The following is a 20,196-nucleotide window of genomic DNA, read 5'->3' as shown; positions in this document are numbered from 1 at the left end:
TCTGTGCATATTGTAAGAGGACGATGGCTACAGAGTGAATATGTAAAATTGAGAATCAGTCTCATGTGGTGTCCATACTGACAGACATGGTGACTGAGGAAATCATGGATGCAAACTAAAATAAAGTTTGAAAAGATGACTTAAAAAAATATGAAAAAAGTTATTACATATATCTCTACAGACACGAACGCTGCATTCTCGTTTCTTTCAAATAAATATGCCCTCTCCATTCTTCCTCATCCCATTTATTTTCTCTCTCCACTCATTTCAGACCGCTGCCTCTCTTTTTTTTCCACTCTAGAGAATGAATGGGCTGGTAAGTGGTGCCATATTGTGCCCATCCAGGCGCAGTGGCGTGTATGCAGCTTCCCATTGGAGTAGCAAATGAGCTGGTAATGGGGCAGGGGGCCCAGACTGCTGGGGTGGTGGAGGATGGCACTGGGCGGACAAGCTGGGCACTACAGATCAAACACCAACTAGAAACAGGAGCTCATATCTAACATTGTGTAGCCCCATGGATGTCAATGGGTGATTTTGGTTTTAATATATCTCCCCAGTTTCCATCTACTCATGCAGAGACCCTCTGGCTACTCTCCCTGTTGTCTGTTTGGTCTTGTACCACAAGTTTCTGTTTTCGATTCAACTGATTTTACCATTACATCTTAATCCTCTGCCTATTGTTCCTTATACTCTTAGAAACACTGTTCTCTCTTCCTTCACCTGTCAGGTTCTGTGTTTGTTAGACGAGTTCAACAATCTGGCTCAACAAAGAGCCATTATTCCGTCTCATTTATTCCCACTGGGGAGAGAGTAGAGTACTTCAGGAGGGTAGAGGAGGCCTGTCATCATAGGGTTCAATGGGGCAGACTAACACTACTCTGCACACACAGACACACACTCTGAATGATAAAACAAACTCAGCAAGCTACTTTTAGAGATAAAAATGTCAAGCTCTGCTTTAAATGTTATCAATGTGTTTGAAAACCTTTTTGAGAATATCTCATGTTTGTAAAGCCTCCTATTGATGAAATGTTCACAATGGCTTCTTAGAGAACAAGTTAATTGAACTGTGTGTTTGTAAAGGCTTTGCTTTTTTGCCAATACAGTTGATGTGGATCGTTTCTTCTTTGTCTTCTTATACAAATAAATCGTCACTGCTTAAGAAAAATAGCTGTATAAAACAAGTTTGGATATATGCTAAATGGCTACATGGTTAAATAACTCAGTTAAGCCTAAATGTATTTTTAGATCAGTATGTTGCAGAAAATTATTTCAAATGTGGATATAGATATGTTATGAAGATGACCATAAGGATCTGTATCAGGGTTATTTTGAGCTTATTTGAATGGGTGGAATATATTTAATAAAATAAATAAAGCAAATATTTAGCATTTCATTATGAGAGCTGTGAACATCTCACCTGCTGTAATAAGACTCTACTCCCAGAGCCTCCCGGGCACTGGCTATGTGCTGCTCCAACGACGACCCACTGAACACACCACTGCTGACACCTCCCTCCTGGAACTCTGACCCTCCCTCTGATATGCCCTCGCCAAGGTACACCTCATGAAACTTCAGGATACCTGCAGAGAAAGCAGCAGAGGCAAACATGACTGACTGTTTTGAGGTTAATGACAAAGGAGCTATTTTCCTCGCCTCTTCATCAAATCATTTTAATTGCTCGCTGACAACAGGATGGAATGTTGGATCGCTTGAACTGAAAGCTGCGAGTGAGGCCACGTGTGGTAGTGCATCTGTGAAGCAAAATGAATAAAACAAATAATGCTCAATAAAAGATAAGAGAAGGCTGCCTGTGCCATCTGCTGCCCGACATAAGAGCTCAGTTGAGTTTTGAACAGGAACATCAGAGGGGGTGTGGGGAAGAGTACTCTGGGAGATGGAGTACAGGATGTATGTGTGTTTGTGTCTGTATAAGTGTGTGAGTTTGTGCATGTGTCAGCTGTGTAAATAGAGGGGCTTGCATGCATGCTTCTATTTATTGCATTGTGATGGATATTTTATGTGATCTACATTTATGTGTCACTGCACCCTACATATATGTGTCACACACCCAGAATTTACACTACTGAGGTAATTCAGACCTTAGCAGGCCTTTTTGCATGGCAGGCTCTTTAGAGCAGGCCATGTTTTTGTGCCAGCTGGATGCCAGGCAATGCCAGGAAGTGACAGATAGGCGATTAGTGAGCAAGTGGCTCCCTCTTAGCCTGGGGCAAAATTTAGTACTTTGAAGATCTCCACTGGTCCCTGTAGTTTTCCTCCCCTCCGTATGATGAGTGCTGGGGGGTCAAGTTCTTACGGTTGCCAGGGAGCTGGGTTTGATCAAATGTTCAGGCTTTTAGTGGTATAGAACATGGGTCATGGCTTTCATTTCCTCTCTAAAGCAGAGAGCAGAGGAGAGCCACAGAAGCACTAACAGTGTTGCAGACGCAGGAGTCGTATGCGATGCACTGTAATTCACCCGCGGCTTTGCCTATTCTCTTTTGAAACTGGAATTTCACGAGTCAGAAAACAAGCTGCATCTTAATCCCTCTGTGTGTGTGTGTGTGTGTGTGTGTGTGTGTGTGTGTGTGTGTGTGTGTGTGTGCGTGCTCGGAGCAAAAGTATAGTAATACCATATTAAAAGAAAAGCACAAAAGTAACAAAAACAGGAGACAGGGTGAAAAGGGACAGAGAAATTATTTTCTGAGGGCTAAGTGTTTCCTTTTGGCATGCGCAAAGATGTTGCCGGCGTTGTTTGGCTGTTGCTACTTTCAATTAGCCTGGTCAATTGGCAGACACCTTCTAGGGTAAGAGGAACAGCAGGGGGCAAATCCTAACAGCAGAGCAGCAGGTGGCAAATGTTTCTTGGTGTTACTGCTGGACTTCTTACCCCACAGGGAAAATGTAAGTTTGTATATGCTTTAATTAACAGCAAGGGATTAGTTCATATTCACATGTTATTTGACCTTTGTAATCGTCCACACAACATTGTACAAGATACAAGTTATAGAAGAAGATATAGGTTTGAGGTAACAAAAAAAAAAGAAAAAAAACAAGCAAAAGTTTTGTGTTGGGTTTGAAAAGCAGTAGACAAAGCATACACAGTTACCTGCTCCTGGAGCCAGTAGCCAGCTGTACAAGTAACCAGCAGCCATGGAGAAATACAGCACCAAGGCCCTCTGGCTGTTGACTGTGTCCAGGATGTGCTCCACTGTGACTGGGGTGTAGGGGTCTGAGTCCTGCTGGCCAGTCTGCCGCTCCACCAACAGGTCAGCGAAGGCTCGTGTGCGACCGCGCTCTGCCACAGCCAGAGCCTCATCGTGGTGACCTGTGGGGATCAGAGGTCAATGTCTATTAAAAAGTTAGGAGGATAAAACAACATCAAGTACATAGGAAATGAAAAGTGTGGATGGGCATACCAAGGCTTACAAGAACCCTTTGGAGTGCCTGGTAGCAGGAGGTTTGCAGGTCAAACAGAGAGAGTTTGTAGTCTGTGCTGTGCTGGGCTTCATGGCGGATGGTCTCAAACAGTGCAGACGCTCGGTAGAGCTGAGGAAACAAACAAAATAACAAGAACTTTAAAGTAAAACTATAACATCACACTTACATTCTAATCAGCATGGGTCAAGGAAAGTCCAGATCATCTCAACACCTTTAGTATCCCTTTGTTTTGAAAGGTTTAAAGTCTGGGAAGAGACGATAAAAATGTCCATCAAACCAAATATCACGAGGCATGTAGGATTAAACTTTTAATGAGGGAGAATTAATATGACCACTAGGTGGTAGCATCCCACCTCAACTATCATCCAAGACCTGCCGTTTTCCTATTCAGCATCTTTCCCAGCAAAGAAAAGAAGTGTAAAGTAGCTCGATGAATCACCAACCAAAAAGTAAACCTCTCTTCAGCTCTTATTTGCCTCAACACACGAAAGGGCAATGAGAAACTAAACCATTACCTGAGCATCAACTTCCAGACAGTAGCCATGGAAATAAATGCTCTGTGAACTCAATAAGCCTGTCTGTGTTACTGGACCTTTCTATTCAGCGCCAGACATTGGATTGAGGGAGGGTGAGAGACAATGGAGAGGTGGGGCAGCAGGCGGTGTTGCACTGGCCAAGCAGAGCAAGCCAGGAGTGCTGATTCATGGGAGCCTTTATTGATTTCCTATTTCTGCACCTATTGCAGCCCTGTAGGGTGACTGGGACTGCTATAGAGCTACTCTCTAGGAGTCCAGGACCAGCAGAGAGGGTGAAGCACTCTGCTCACACCATTTAACCAAAGCTCATACGAAGACAAAGAGCTGCAGTGGAGAAAGGTTGTTATGTGTGTTGTGATATGGATTGTACCAGCATTATGGCTTTAATAACAGAAAGAAAGAGAGAGAGAACAGCATGTGCATTGCTGGTGAGCATACATATATGCATACACTGTAGCTTGTGTGGCATATCCCAAGGTCATGCAAGAAAAGTGTGTCAACGGGAGTGAAGGGGGAATCTAGAGATCAGCAGAGAATCTGGGCGCTCTGCTGCAGCAGTGCTAGTCGACGGAGCTGCTGGTCTCGTTGATTTTGCTGATAGGACCTTGGGCGGATTGCTGCAGTGCTAGTTTAATCTGTTAAGCTTGCAGACATACCCTTCAAGAGTGAAACTAATTTCTCACAGCGCCTTTTCTCCGGCCTGACCCCTCCTGGCACAGATGAAAGGGGGATACATCTCGATTGTGCTGCGTCTGCAGTGACTTGCATGGCTGTCGGGAAATCTGCTCCTTTCTTCAGCTGCTATGCATTCAGATAGCACTCTCATGTTTTTAGCGCCGCTGACACTAACATGGCTTTTATCTGACATGTTAACTGAATGTCAATGTCACGCTGTAGCGCAAACGTGAGCAAAGCTTGATACACATGCACCTCTAATGATTTTTGAAAAATAACCCCTCCAGGGAACTCAAATGGTGTCAGAGTTAGGAAAAGGTTAATGCATAATAGAACTGTGATATTTAAGGAAACAGGAATTTATTGATTTATGTTCTTTTCGAATATGAATGTGAGTACGTCCCAGAGCTGATTAGTATCAGGACAAGTCAATCTGTGTGTCACTGTGAACACAAAGATTGAAGTAGAGGTTTTAAACTGCAATCAGGTTTAAATGTAAAAAAAATTAAGCAGACAAGGTCAAGTTCTCTAAGCCCATACCTATGGTGGCTCTATGAATTCCAATTCAAACCTTTATAAATGAGGTTTGAAGTGGGTCAGGGTATTTACCAAGGTCATCTGGAGCAACAGGCCAGCTCATGAATAACCATTTCATCTACACTCTGAGGACACAAGTGTCCTTTCCAACCACCATTTCACCCTGAGGCCTACAGGCAGATACAGGGGTTAAAATTCTCAGCATTTCTGTGGTAGATGTGGGAAGGCGTTGGATTTCTGCAAGGAAGTCACAAATAATAGGCACAACTATGGTCTTACAGTTGAGTGTAAAAACTAGAACGCAAACACGGTGGAAAATATGTTGCTTGTGCTTGTAAGAATAATATTTTTCTTTAATTGAACACAAATTCCTGACGATGACTCATGAGCCTCTGGTCTAGTCATCACCTTGGTCTGGTCTTTCTTCTCCAAATGCTTGTTTCAAATAATTACAAACAGACAAGTTTACTTTTCAGATAAAGTACAATGCAGTGCAGAAAAACAAAACTATCTGGGTCACATAGATGTTTGTGGTGTGCGTCTATCATACCAGAAATTTATTTTGGACTAGATTTTTAAAATGAAAGCAGCAGAACAACATCCCTGCAGACACACGTGACAGCCACTGCTGCTGGTAGATTTGGATGTGGATTCATATGCTACAAAAATCTTGAGCTGTGGCATGTGGACAGACTGTAAAGAGATGTGTTAAGGGGATATTCCATGCTTGCCAGGTGGGCAGTGGGCTGTAGAGGACGGACTGTGTGTGTGATGCAGAGGCTTTGGACTCCGGAGACCATGCAGATAGAAAGATCTTTAGTCATCTTTTGCCTGTCTGCAGGGATGACAGCATTTACCAACCCAGCAGACTTCAGAGCATATAGAGCTCTAAATCCGCCTCTGTTTTAGTTCCCTTTTTGTTTCTACTCCTTGGGTCTCTTTCTTTTCCCATAAGAGCATATAGCTGAAATAGTATATTTTACACCTCACATCTTTGGACATTCAACCCCCCACACCCCACAATTTGTATTTTTTTCCCAGCCAACAGATGTGTGCTTATTAGAGGTCAGGTTTAACTACACAGGATTCCAGATGGAAGAGAGAAGCAGAAAGGAGACAGGAGAGAAGAGGGAAGGGAAAGAGGAGAATTGAGTCAAGGTGAGTCGAAGCAGGCTGAGGAAGGAACAGAAAAAAAAAAAAACTTTACCTGATGTTGGGCCTCCTCCAGATTCCCACTGGCCCACAACGAGAGCCCCAGACGATGGCGGATCTTCGCCTCGTCCTCACGCCGAGCCAGCTGCTCTGCAAGCCTTAGGCCTGTCAGAGGGGGGAGGAAACAGGAGCAGATGAGAGGGGGAGAGAGAGGAGAGGGAGAAGAGAAGAGAGAGTAAAAATTATTCAGAGCAGGCAGACTCTTAGGTATCTTTCAGAGTAACAGATGTAAGCATAGCGTGGTTCTGATGTTCTGACTGCGAACAGGTTTGGATATTTGGCCTCAGTTGTAAGATTGTGCTCCAACTTGGCCTGAAACAAACACACACACACAGACACACAGGTACGTATGCATTCTGCCATAGAGGGAAGCTGTTAGAGCACTAATCGGACTGCATAGTAATCAATGCTCAGGATCGAGCAGCTGAGCAAACACAAACACGCCTAATGCTTGCATAAAAGAACCCGCACGACATCATGAAGACGTCTACAAATATTTGCAAACTCACAGAGGAGCAAAGTTGTTATTTTTTGTTCGAGAGACTTCTACCGTTGTTTTGGAAGATAGGGGAAGTTGGAATGTGCTTGTACACATTTGTGCGCTTGTATCTAGGTGTTTATGTTCAGTGTGCACGTGTCAGATAACCTGGGGAGCACGCAGTTTGTTTTTCACTTTCAATCCCTCAAGCAGCGAGGCGTATGTCACAACTTTGCATGTGTCCTCAGTCTGCCTGCAGAGTACTCGGTTCTGCCCAATTACTGAGGATGAAAATGCCACTCCACAAAGGACAATGATGAAAAAAAAAGGCAGCTGCCAGGCCATACACAGCACAACCCAGGCATAGGAGGCAGTGTGCAGTTTGCAGTAGGCTTTTGCACATGTACACGCTGCATATGTTGTCTCTTCTCTCCAATTGCTCCTGTGACAAAGGGGTCTCAAAATGTTTTGGAAAAAAAATGGGTCAAGCTGCCCTCATTTGAGTCTGCTTTTCTCAGCATTCCTTAAAAACAAGTCTGTGGCTGGACCAGATAAGCCAGGAACAGAGCACATGACCTGAAAAAAAAAAAAAAACGTAGCCTTTTTCCCCAAGACCCAGCACACCACGCAGCCTTAGACTTCATGGCTCCTCCACAGCCACGCGAGCCGCCTGCCTTTGAAGACCGCAACAGTCTCCCCCTCTCGCCTTATCTTTCCATACACCCTCCCTCTGCCTGCCTGCCCTCTCTCAGTTGAGCTCCTCTCTACCTTCTAGTATTCATTTTCTCATCTCTGTGCCGGTGTCTCTGCCCCCCTCTGCTCTCTCTCTCTCTACCTGTTTCATCTTGACTGTGGTGGCAGTGCTTGCAGGGGACTCGGCACTGCTTAGGGCTCATTAGGCGCTGGAGCAAGAGAGAGGAAACAGATCTAAATTATCCTTTCATTCTCCGACAGCCTCACCCCTCACTCATCTCAACTTTAGTTCTGAGCCTTTCATGTACACACACACACAGACACACGAACACATGAAACCTTTCTTTCTCTCTCCGAGCTGCTCTGTGATACTTCTTTATGATCAAGCCTGAATGTCAACCAACTCTATGTTTTCTTTATTCTCCAGTTGACAGTGAAATAATACATGTGAATGATGACGCATGCTGATTTCTGTCTTTCCCCACCGCTTGCCTGCCATTCTCTTTCTTTCTTTCACTTCATCCCTCCTCTCCTCCCTCACTCTCTCATTCCCTCTGTTCTCGTGCTCTATATCATTCCGTGTCTGTCACTGTCACGACGCGAGCCTTTGGTGTGCCCTGCAGGCACAGTCACGTAGCGGCGGCATGACATGAGGATGTGGCCGTGGCTGGCTGCACCCTGAAGAGCAACCAGAGAACACTTTAAAGGCTGCTTGACAGCTGGGTGAAAGAGTCTCTGCAGCCCCTGGGGCCCATGCACCTCTGGCTGCAGACACACGCTTTACGTGCGGGCATCAAATACACATGCACTGGGAAAAAAAAGGCATAAAATCTCATGCTTTGTAGAGCCACAAGTTGTGTTGTCCTGCAGACAAAATACCCCAGTACCTACGCACTTCTGACACATGACAACTCAGTACTCTTTGATCATGACCACATGTGGAAAAGAAGTGTGTCATACACAGGGAGTGTATCCAAGACATTTTCATGATACTATCTATACCTGCTGTGTCTCCTTTTCCCTTAAAGAACAATGTTGTTAACAACACCCAAATCAAAGAAAATATTTGCAAGACCTCAAGTCTAAAAGAAAATGGAGGATTAAAGGGATTGTGACAGATTATCCAAAATTATCCTACATGAAACACTGTTCTGCAATGATGCACACAAGATCCAAGACAGTGTTGACGTGCATATAGCTGAGAAGTTAATATTTGTTTTATGAAAGCTTGACTAATTATAACAAGATCATTGAAAGCTATTCATTTTCCTGCTTTCCAGATGTTAATCACTTGAATACGTGTTGAGGACTAAGATTTTGCTTGTTTCGAGCTTTAAGAGAATAGTATAAAAAATATATCAGTGGCTCACTATTCCACTAGTCAATGCTCCACTGACAATGAAAAGGAGGAGGAGCCTAATTATGATGATGACGAGCCCAGGCATTGTAACAATCAGATACACATCATCAAAAGTCATTTCAATTGCAAGGTTTCTGATGAAATTAAAAAAGCACTCTGAGTCAAAAACAATGAGAAACCCAATCACAAAAGAGGAAAATGGAGAAGTTATAAAGTATTTAAAAAATGATAAATTGTTGGGGTGGACAGGTGTCAACGGGAAATGGTTAAATATTTCAGAGAGGTCACACCACTTCAACAAAGAGTAAGTAATTATGCTTCTAATGAGAATGTTCCTTCAACAACATGGTCAGGAGCAATCATTTATGTAATTCCCAAAGAAAGAAAAGATTCACTTAATTGTGCATATAAATAATAAGCTTACTTCACAGTGGTGTGACATTTGTACATACAATAATGTCTCAAATAATTTAGAGTTGTATCAACAAAGATTTCAACTAGACCAAACTGAGTCTAATACCAGAGGACAGGGAATCAATAACACAAGAAGAACCCTAAATATCAGCGATACTAAATAATCAATCTTTAATGCTTCTCATCTTAGATGCTGACTGAGAAAACATTTGATTGAGTGGATTAGCTATATTTGGAACATTTACTTTCAAATATGGGATTCATCCAGGTTTCATTCGTTAGTTTAAAATGCTGTACTCTGGACTCTTTTCATTGTGTGTAAATGGAAACTCATCAGGGAATTTAAGTGTGAAAAGAGGAAACGGATAACGACGCCCCCTTTCTCCGTTATTATTAGCAATAAGTACAGAACTGTTACAATACACTAAAGATCAGACGTTCCTGTATGCGGGTAACATTTTTTTGTACATCCTTAAATTGTTTAAATGATTTAGAAAGGTTACATAATTAAAGAAGCCAAATCAAATACCATGATGCTAAGAGGCAAGTAGGTTACATAATTAATTAAGTCTAATTAGAAGGCCATTGTGCTCACAGGTAAGTAGCTATCTGAGTTGAACAAAGGATTTTCATTTGATTGATCAACACAAGGATTCAGATACTTAGGCAATCTGATCACCCAATACACCTCGTAAAAGACAAATTAGTGTAGAATAATTGATCAAATAATAGCACACCCTGCACAATAGGGGGGTCGTTCTTTATTTTGGTGACCTTGACTAGTTTATCTTTACAGGCACAACTCTGGGATATCAGCATCTAATTTTCAAATTCTGGATAAACTATTGTTATTATTTAAATTGCAAAGAAAGAGATGTGAGGTCAGAAAAAAAGGAATTTCAAAATAAAGAAGGATTTAACTTTAACTGGTCAGTACAACTTTGTGGAATGGTTGAATGAATGTTACCAGATAAGGAACAAATGGACTACAGAAAATGCATTCCCACGAGTACCTCTTGAAATGCTACCGACCTTAGAGGAAAAGAAATGGAGGTAATTTTGGATTAAATAGTTAATTCGTGTATCGTACCCAAAGGTGTGGCTTCTTCACAGAAAAGAGGCAGGTGCTCCTTTTATCAAGAGCAATAAAGATCACAAAGATCAACACTTTTTGCCAAATACATTTGATTGTTTTGCAAGGTGAACTTGAGAGTTTTTAAAGGTACCTTTAAATAAAATGTATTAACTTCATGGGTTTACTTTAGAACACTGGTTATTGGTCCCGTGAGCCGAACAATAGGCAGTCAATAATAAATTTGGCCTAATTCTCAGATTGTCTCCAGTTCTTTTTTCTGTTTTTTTGACAGACAGTGTACAGAAATATAATGAACCTACTTTCTTTGTATAGCCACAGAGGTTTGTTTATCTATGTAATGAAGCGTATGACTAATTCAGTTGGTGATAATGATAATAATAATAAAAACGTTCGTCAACAGAGAAGATTTAAATGACTGAAAACTGTGCAGAATCACTTCATGCAGAATGACATGGATCTTTTGGTTACTAGCAAGAGCACTGCTTAACTCACCCAAAGCTAGGTGTAATTGCTCTGGGCATTCTGACTACTCCAGCAAGCAGCAGCAGCTAACTTAACTTTAGCACTGCTGGAAGAACTAGACCAGAGCAGAGCAGTGCTGAATGTGTTTGAACATTGCCTTGTCATGCTCTAAATCTGTTCAAAGTTGTTTAACTGAAAAATGTGTGCTACAGAGGTAACATGAAGCTAAGTGCTTTTTAGCAACAAATGCACATGTATGTTTAAACTGACTGTGTTACCATATTAGAGACCATTGCATGACACAGGACAACAACTCAGTGCTCACGTTTACAATAACTCCAATGAACATGAGTTAGGGTTCGGACAGAAATACTGAATCCAAGTTTATAGACTATAAACTGCATATTCTGTTTTGGCTTTGTTTTCTATAATTTTATTTTTAAGTATTTAAGTATTTTTATAATGTATTTCAAAACCTCCATTTATGGGTTAAAATGTGTATTCCATTAGTTGGTGTTCTGTAAATGAACTTGAAGTAATTCCATTATTTGCTGCAATGACAGCATTCATTTTGACATTGTTGTCACTGAAAAGAGAGTCTCGATGTGAAAAACTTCTTTTACAAGATGTTGTAAAAGATTAAGACTGCAGTGTGCAACACCCTTCAACATTAAACAACTGGAACATAACTTGTGGACTGATGGGAACACTAGTAGTGACAGGAATTATGTCTGTCTATTGGCAGTTAATTGGTATCTTCATGTGCAATCCATGAGCATTTTTATTTTTGTTAAAGTGCAACACAGACTAACCATCAGACTTTCATACAAACACATGCACATACTTATTACTACACACTGATTTGGGGGTCACATGTTTTCAACAGTCTCTGAACCAGTTTGGAACTGCCTTTCTATCCCTCCTTCCAATTAATCCTTTTTGTTGAAGAAAAACAAAAAAACAAGCTTTGCAGCATGCAGAATGAAGAAGTGAGAGAAGAGAAAAAATGGAAAAACCGGAGGGAAAAAAAACACCCCAACTTTTCAGTCTGGGTAGGTTGGCCAGAAATAATTGGCTGTCAAGGATAGTGAAGGGACTGTTTTCTTTTTGCTCATTCAGACCCAGGAACAATACAAGGACAGTACAGGGGACAACAGGAGGACATGGTGGAGACAGAATGGCCTGTCGCCTTTGTTTTCATTAAACCTCAACAAGCAGGCCAGCAGAGGATGTTTGGGTCACTGCAGACCCAGCTAACTCGAGCATAGTGGACTGAGGACAGATAGAGGAGATAATATATCCCTGTTCTCATGCATTCACCGCCTGCAGGGTAAAGCATATACATCTGTCCTCTTACATGAGCTGTAATTTTATTGGATTCAAATCGTAACACAGTGGGTGTTTCGAAGCAAGAGGTCTGTCAATGGGCGAGGCTGATGGTGTGAACATTCAGCTCACATCTATGTATGCTTCCACTTATCACCTCTTCGGTGACAAACCCTCACTGCACTGTCACTGACATAATGAATTTCTGAGGGGCAAAGCTGCGGGTTTTTATTTCACCATAATCTGCAGGGGACAATGAAGCATGAGAGGCAGGAGTGTGTCAGCCAGGGTGTGAAAAGATCCTTTGGCAGCTCGCTGCAAAGAACCCTCTGAGGAAAGTAGATATAGAGGTGTGAAGAAGAGCGAGCAGTAAACAGGGAAAGAGCCTTGGCGTGCATCCTGATAGGTTTGCACAGACATACACACAGGAATGCGAGTATACCTTTACAGCACAGAAGCCGATACAGGCGAATAATACGCACACAAAATCCCCCTGTGCACTTATAACAAATAAGCACAAAACCCCCCCAACGCACACATAGACACATACACTTGCACCCACACACGCACACAGTCTAATAAAAATGGCAATGGCTTAGCAACAAATAGGCTCTGAATTTCATATTCATGAATTCACAAACTCTAAGCCTATCAGCTCAGACAACAAAGACAATCCTCTGCTGTTCCCCCTGACTCACTCACCTTCCTGCAGGTACATGACAGCCTGTGAGTAGTTTTGCAGTGCATGGTGTGTTCTCCCCAAGCTGCTATAGGCCAGAGTCTTGGCAGCCAAGTCGTTAGTTTGAGCTGCCACACTTAGATGCTGTTCTTGGAACACCACTGCCCGTTCGTAGTTTCCTAGAGATTCGTAGGTAAGGCCCAGGTTACCGTAGGCGCGGGCCTGCCGTGCGGGGCTTCCTGTTTCCTCTGCAATCTCCAGGTCACTTTGGTGGCATCGCAGGGCTGTTTCATACTCTCCCATTGATTGATAAACGACGCCCAAACCGCAGCTGGCATCACCCTCAAGCAGTCTGTCCTGGGTGTCACGTGCAATCCCAAGCTGACGCTCAAGACACGAAATAGCCTGCTCATAATTTCCCAGCTGGCTGTGCAGTGCACCCAGTTCCCCGTAGGCCTGAGCCTTTCCTCCACACTCCCCCAGTTCATGAGCCACGACCAGACGCTTCTCAAAACACACCAGCGACTGCTGCAGGTTTCCCATGGCCCTGCAGGGAGAGACAGAACACCAATGATCATTAGAGAGAAGCAGATTAGGAATGTGATATGTAATATAACAAATAAGAGATTGAACAAATGTGTCATTATTATTATCTCACATCTCAGAGAAACTGCATTATTGATTCATGCAGTCTGAAATCTTTCGATTCTGTTTTAAATAGTAATGTAAATTTCATGAACAGTTTTGTTTTCAAAGCAGCAGATAAATTGGTTTCGGTTCAAGCGTAACACAGAAAAGGATGCAGAGTAAACTGCGATAAAGGCTTGTTTAAAAAAAAAAAAAAAAAAAAAAGGTCAGTACTGATATGAAATCTAAAATGTACGCTGTGCTTGAAGGGTAACACTGTTTACCATCTTTTAATGCCAGATGGGTCACCTGTCAAAGGATCCCCCACTTCCCTCTTCCCTCAGCTGTTTGTGTTGACAGAATGGCATTCATCCCATTTCGACATTTTCTTCTCCTTCAAATTCATCAAACAGACTCTATTCATATTCTCACACACTTCTCACACGCTGTTTCAAATGGAGCATTATAAGAATAAAGGCCAGCGGCCTAATTAATGCTCTGTGTGATAATGTATGTGCTTGACTAAGAGCTGTTAGAAGACGAGAAGGGTTTGTGTCTGATGTATTTTATTCCCCTCTGAACTCATGCATGGCTAATATTGCTGTGTGTGATTACTGTGGTGTCATGCTGATGATACACAATGAGAAGAAAATCATCTCTGAAATGAGGATTCCAGCAAGCCTTTCGTGTTTTATTTTGCAGCGTAGTCTCCCAGGATGCTATCAGCTCTTTGTCGCATAGGTAGAAATGGAAGGAGAAGGAGACACAGGATGTAAGAGGTTGCCTCGAAATAACTGCTCTTCCCTGAGTTTCAGACGTCTGCCTGCCAAAGCCTCTTAGCATAAAGATAAGGACGAGGCCACTAGGCTGCTGCTGAGACAGCGGGCACCAGGCTCATATCCAAGATTGCTCAACAGCAAGGTGTCTCTAAACTACGGTGGTCCTTGATAGTGAGCGCAAAGAGAAAAATAATATGCAAAGCGGGATTACTGTGATTATTTGTAAAACCCTGCCACTACAATTATCTGCAACTGCTGAGGGAAATGATAACGTTGTGTTTTGCTAAGACAGAAAAGTATTTTTCAAGCATTTGAAAAGGCAAATTTTGAAGCATGTTGACTCTCACTCAACGCAAACTTACCTGTGTCCATTGCCTAAGCCTCTGTAGGCCTTCTCCTGGTCCTGCATGCGGTTTAGGCTCTGGGCCACTGATAGATACTGGTCATAGTACTTGATGGCCTCCTCAAAGTCTCCCAGAGCCTCATAGCAGTCTCCCAGGTTCCCATAAGCCCGGCCCCTGTCCATGACTGCCTCGTTGCCGCTAAGCTGCTGCAAAGTGGCCAGTTGTTGCTCTAGGTAGCCAATAGCTTCCTCCATCACGCCTACATTCATTTTAGTGATGCCCATATTTCCATAAACCTGAGCCTCCACCACAGGGTCCTTCAGCCTTCGACCGAGCTCCAGCTGCTCTTCGTAGCTTTTGAAGGCCATGGCGTACTTCCCCAGGGCCATGTAGACTGCTGCCAGGTGACCGTGGGCTTTACACTCTCCCGGCACATCACCCAGCTCTTGATAAACCTCCAGCTCCTGGGTGTGGTAGCCCAGAGCTTTGTCATATTTCTGCACCAGTCTGTAGGTGGCCCCCAGGGCAGCATAGGCACAGGCTTCCATCCTCCGCTCTTTAACCTGAAATAACATGAATGAATGATATCATAATTACAATTTACATGAATTATCCTGTATACATGGAGAACTATATAACTACATGAGATACTACATTCATTATGTGTGGCCATACCTGGTGAGCTAAGGCCAGCTGCTGCTCGTAAAACTGAATGGCTCCAGTCACATCTTTTTTACAGACAAATATGTCCCCGAGGTTCCCCAGAGCTCTGAAGCGGGCCTGTGCATTGTTCAGGGACTGGGCCAGTGACAGCAGATATTTCTGACACTCCTCTGCCTTAGTGAAGTCCCCCAGGGCCTTGAACGCCAAACCCAGGTTACAATAAGCCTTAGCCTGGCTCAGTTTGTCATGAAGGTCCTTGGCCAAAGCTAAGTCCTGTTCATAGTATTTTACAGCATCTTGGTAATTGCCCAGACAGTAATGGGCATAACCAAGATTGTGACAAACTTTCCCTTCGCTCTCCATGTCCTGGAGGTCAGGGGACAGGCGGAGGTACTGCTCATAGTATGGCACTGCTTGAGGAAACTCTCCACGAGAGCAGTGAAAGTTGCCAAGATTGCCCAAAGCCCGGGCCTCGCTCTGGACGTCTCTGAGCTCCCGAGCAATGTTGAGGTGGTTCTGGTAGTGTTGCAGAGCGCGGTCATGGGCTCCTAGAGCTTGGTAAGCTACAGCCAGGTTTCCATGCGTGGAGGCCTGTGAAGCCCGATCGTTTACCTCCATGGATATCTGCAGCTCCTGGCGGTGGTAGCGTACAGCCTGGTCGAAGGCTCCGAGGGCATTATAGGCATTACCCATGTTACCGTACGCCCGGCCCTGAGCAGCATAGTCATTCAGCTCCTGAGCAATGGCCAGGTGTGTTTTGTGGAGTTTCAGTGCAGTCTCATAGTCCCCCTTCATTTGGTGGATGATGCCTGCAGAGAAAGGAGATAAGAGGATGAAGTTAAAAACCCATTTAGAGCACGATTGTAACACTGTAAATTCAAGTGCCTTGTCAGCACTTCACGTACAAAACAAGTCGTTTGGTTGTTAAAATATGCTCTCTGAGCCATCTGCTCTCTGCTTACACACCACTCTCCCACAGAATCATGGTCATTAAACTGTTGTGCAATCAAACACAGTTATTATAACACCAAAATAGAATATTTGGATTCTATAACTTGTCTTTGATGATCCTCTCGTGGAGGGATTTCACCAAAATCAACACTTTTCCACAGGGTTGGAAACAGTTATGTGAGGACAAGAAAAAAGGCCAAGTCAATGTGTGGGGGGAGAGTTTGAAGAGCTGATGGAAAGCTTAGCAAACAACTTAAGAAAAATGAGATAAGTGCAGAGAAACAATAAATAATGGCGAACCCAGTGCATTGAAGGTATTATCTCTGATAAAATTCCATCCTGTGAAAAATAATAGCTTTACCCCACAGCCAGGCAGCCATCTGGCGCAGACACAAACACACATACATCCAAACATACACACAAATACACAGCTGAGAGTAAAGAGACATCACAGTGTATCCACCGTATCTTTCCTCCTTCCCTCTGAGACTCACTACAAATAACAGCCCTTTCTTTTTGCATTGTCACCCAACATTCAAGAATAATAATTGCACAGATAGTATTAAAGCTAACTTAGAGGGAAGACAGGATGGCTGCAGGCTGGCGCAAGGAGACAGAGAAAACAAGCTGCAAGGCAAATGACTCCATCCTCCTTCACCAAACAGCCAAGCCATCCCTGCTTTGCTGCATCAGCATGGAGACTAATGTGTTGCTAGGATGGAGGGAGATGCGGACTGGGATCGGACATCCTTGAGGAAAATAGTTCTGGTGCCAGAGTGGGAGCAAACCACGGAGTGAAATGGGCTCCATGGTTGGTGGTGAGTATGTGAAGGTGCCGCCGGGATTTGTTACCACCATGTGTTTTTCCATAATTTTTTTTTTTATCCGAAACCTGCCACATTATGTGCCTGAACACAGGCTACAAAAACAGTGGGAGTGAACCTAAACAGACGGCTCAAATGACTGCAGAGGTTGTGTGATTGATGTGAATAAGCATTCAGGTTTTGGCCTAATTAAAAAGCAGCACATTAGGCCAATGAGAATGGCAAAATGACTTTGGCACCTCTTCAGTCGGAGCCACTGGATTGTATTTAAGATTATCAGGTACTCCTTTTCATTTATACACAGATACAGTCCTGACATGCTTTTTTAGGTTGGTTACCTAAGAAAAAAATAATTGATTAATGTGGTGTCTGCAATATGTCACACTGAATCACGCTAAAATGAGGAGATGAGTTGCATACAAACCTTCCTTAAGTAAGTATCAGAAAATTACACTCAGAAGAAAAATGTCTTTGTGTGCACGGATTGTATTTTTCATCATCAAAGATCCCCTGCCTGCTTCATTCAAACCATGATGCACCATGCAGCTGCTACCTCCTGACAAATCAGAGACGTGTTTGCTGTTTGTTTGCTTGCTCATGTTCTCAGGTCAAAGCAATACAACCTGTGCTAACCTTGTAATCATCAGGTCACTGCCCTGAGGAGCTGGTAAGCTAGATGTGTCACGGAGTAGAATGGAGAGAAGAAATGGTGCCTGATAATACAGAAACAATCCAGAGTGAAAAAGACATAACTTTACAGTCTACAATTTAATAATGAATGAAATCTTTGTGGTACTTTAGACCATGTACAGTACAAGTACACCTTTTCCTTGAGCCAAAACAAATATGGAGCTAGGAACATTTTAAAATTAAGTTTCCACTGAAACAGCTATTTCCTATACCTTGGGCAAGCCCATCAGGTTTGACTTTCCGGGTAGTCTCTCTTAAGAGTGGAAGCATGTTAAGATTCATGGCAGGCAACTTTGAAGAGCTCTGACAGCCCTTGCCACAAAGTCACTCCCAAGGTTATGTTTTTCCCAATGGAGGCTGATCTTGCCGAGGATATGATGCCTACTGATGTATTACCAGCAAACATGTTCCATGCTGCAGGCTAAAATGGATCTGGGGTCTTGGAAATGGACGGAGGACTAGAGGACTAGCCGGGATTGAGGCTGGTGCTCAATGGCAAGGTTTGAGGTTGGGCTTGAAAGATGAAGCCAAAATGTGTCATAAGCCTCGGGCTATGCCTGGAGCCACACTTAAGGCAAGAAAATATTTCTCCACCCCTCCATATGGTAAGAGGATTATGGAAACCTCTGGGAATTTTGTCCAGAATGATAGTAAATAAAACCATACCAAACATCCTGGAAAATACTGATGGAGCCCCAAAAATATGGATTAAGAAGAAGGGTCACTGAGGCATGTCAACCAAAACAAAATGATCCAGAAAGGGATCGGATTTTGTGGCAGCAATTTAAGAATATTGTGCACACTAACTTGACTGTAACACATTAAATAATATGCCCCAATTCTCCCTTTTTTTCCTCCGCAATGTGAGATATAGACTGTGAAAAAACAGGATACAGCACACATCACTTCATTCAAATACATTTAAACAAGACACTATCCATCCAGAGCCCCCTCCATCCCCCCATAACCAAAGACATTAAAAGCATGGCAATGTGTTGTCACTTTTCATTACACAGCTGGCTGTACAAAGAGGGATATGCTGCAGTGATGACTTTGAGGGATAGTATTGTGTTCAGAGTAAATCACTGTGTCATTCTTCCAGGAGCTATGGAGGCCCTGAGCGTCGCTGCCTTCCCTCAGCTAAGAGGATTTTTTACCAACAATGCTGCTCAGGGAAACTAGAAATATAGCAAAGATGACCAGTCTGAGCTCAAAATAAAGACTTGGGTGTGTTCCCCATTTTAATATGAGGTCAACATTTTAATTAAAATGTCATGTTTGAGATGTAAAACCCCAGACAAGATGCTAAAATTGTGGTGTTTGTGGAAATGTTGATGCCCACCCATTCAGACCTCAGCTGGGGTAGATTGGCATGAGTGAAATACAAAACATGGCAGTCAGTCTTTGAAGGAAATTCCAATGAAGTTGGCAGAATTGAAAAACATTCCACCTCACTAAAGAGTGTATACATAGTTCAGTACTTCTGTATTTGTTTTACATTTACAAGATAATCTTGAAACAGTTAAAGTATTTAAAAAGCTCATGGCTGAAAATGCTGCTTTGAAATGAGTATGGTTTATTACAAATGGAATAACATGCGTCTCTGTATCAATGTGCGCCAAAAAGCCTGGACGGTATTACCATACGGTGTAGAATGAATAACATGCCACACTAAAAGGAAAAGGTAGAACGCTTTTCACAAGTCTAATTTTGAGTATATTCTCAGGTTCCTTTTTCTTTTTCATTTAAACCATAAAGAAAAGAAAAATAATTGCACTCCACTAGTGTGGTATAAGAAATGCCAGTGAAAGAAAGTGGCTAGATTAAAAAGCTTCATAACAAGTATATATGGTCATATTATAGGGGATTACTTGACGGGATTACTTTACGGGAAAATCTAGTGTAATAATTTCTCTAAAAAAGGTTGAATGGAGGTTAAAAAAATCCATTATGTTATGCAAAGTGTCTTAAGTGAGCAGTATGAGTTGTGGGTGATACAATACTGTATGTTATGATCTGTTGGGGGAAGTAGTGAGCTGACGCTGGATAGTTCTGGGGTCTGCAGGGGGAGGGGAAGGGGTGGAGCTGGGCTTAAGGTAGCAAATCCTCCCATGCAGACACAGACATCCTCTACAGTCTGACTGACAGAGAGACAGGAAGGGGGAAGATAAAAAAGGACAAGCCACGGATAGATGGATGGGTGGTCTACATACAGAAACATACAAAAAGAGTGCAGAACTAGTTGTTCTTATCTGTTTTTGTAGCTCATCAAAACAGCTGTCGCAGTGCTGTCTAGGACCAAGACATTTGATTCCACCTACCACTTTCACTAACAAAGTTCTGCCTTATTTTTTTTTGTACTGCACAGTTACCTCACTGTTTGGGAACAGATCAAATTTCATACTGAAG

At 42.8% G+C, this 20,196-nt stretch overlaps 1 protein-coding gene across 3 annotated transcripts in view; it reads right to left on the bottom strand.

Moving 5' to 3' along the window:
• Positions 1-20,196, bottom strand: part of LOC306821840 (tetratricopeptide repeat protein 28-like) — a 160,829-nt gene that overhangs the window by 11,292 nt on the left and 129,341 nt on the right. For all 3 annotated transcript variants that reach the window (XM_079340425.1, XM_079340426.1, XM_079340427.1), the window contains 7 exons: positions 15,335-16,131; positions 14,678-15,222; positions 12,933-13,456; positions 6,397-6,506; positions 3,420-3,549; positions 3,110-3,328; positions 1,421-1,583 (listed from right to left, as the gene is read on the bottom strand). In XM_079340425.1, coding sequence (XP_079196551.1) covers positions 1,421-1,583; positions 3,110-3,328; positions 3,420-3,549; positions 6,397-6,506; positions 12,933-13,456; positions 14,678-15,222; positions 15,335-16,131 — 2,488 coding nt within the window. The remainder of the gene's footprint in view (positions 1-1,420; positions 1,584-3,109; positions 3,329-3,419; positions 3,550-6,396; positions 6,507-12,932; positions 13,457-14,677; positions 15,223-15,334; positions 16,132-20,196) is intronic.

This window comes from Symphodus melops (assembly GCF_947650265.1).
Source record: "Symphodus melops genome assembly, chromosome: 1".
Classification (NCBI taxonomy): Eukaryota; Metazoa; Chordata; class Actinopteri; order Labriformes; family Labridae; genus Symphodus; species Symphodus melops.
The sequence above is the reverse complement of the archived record's forward strand: the minus strand, read 5'-3'. Positions and strand labels throughout refer to the sequence as shown.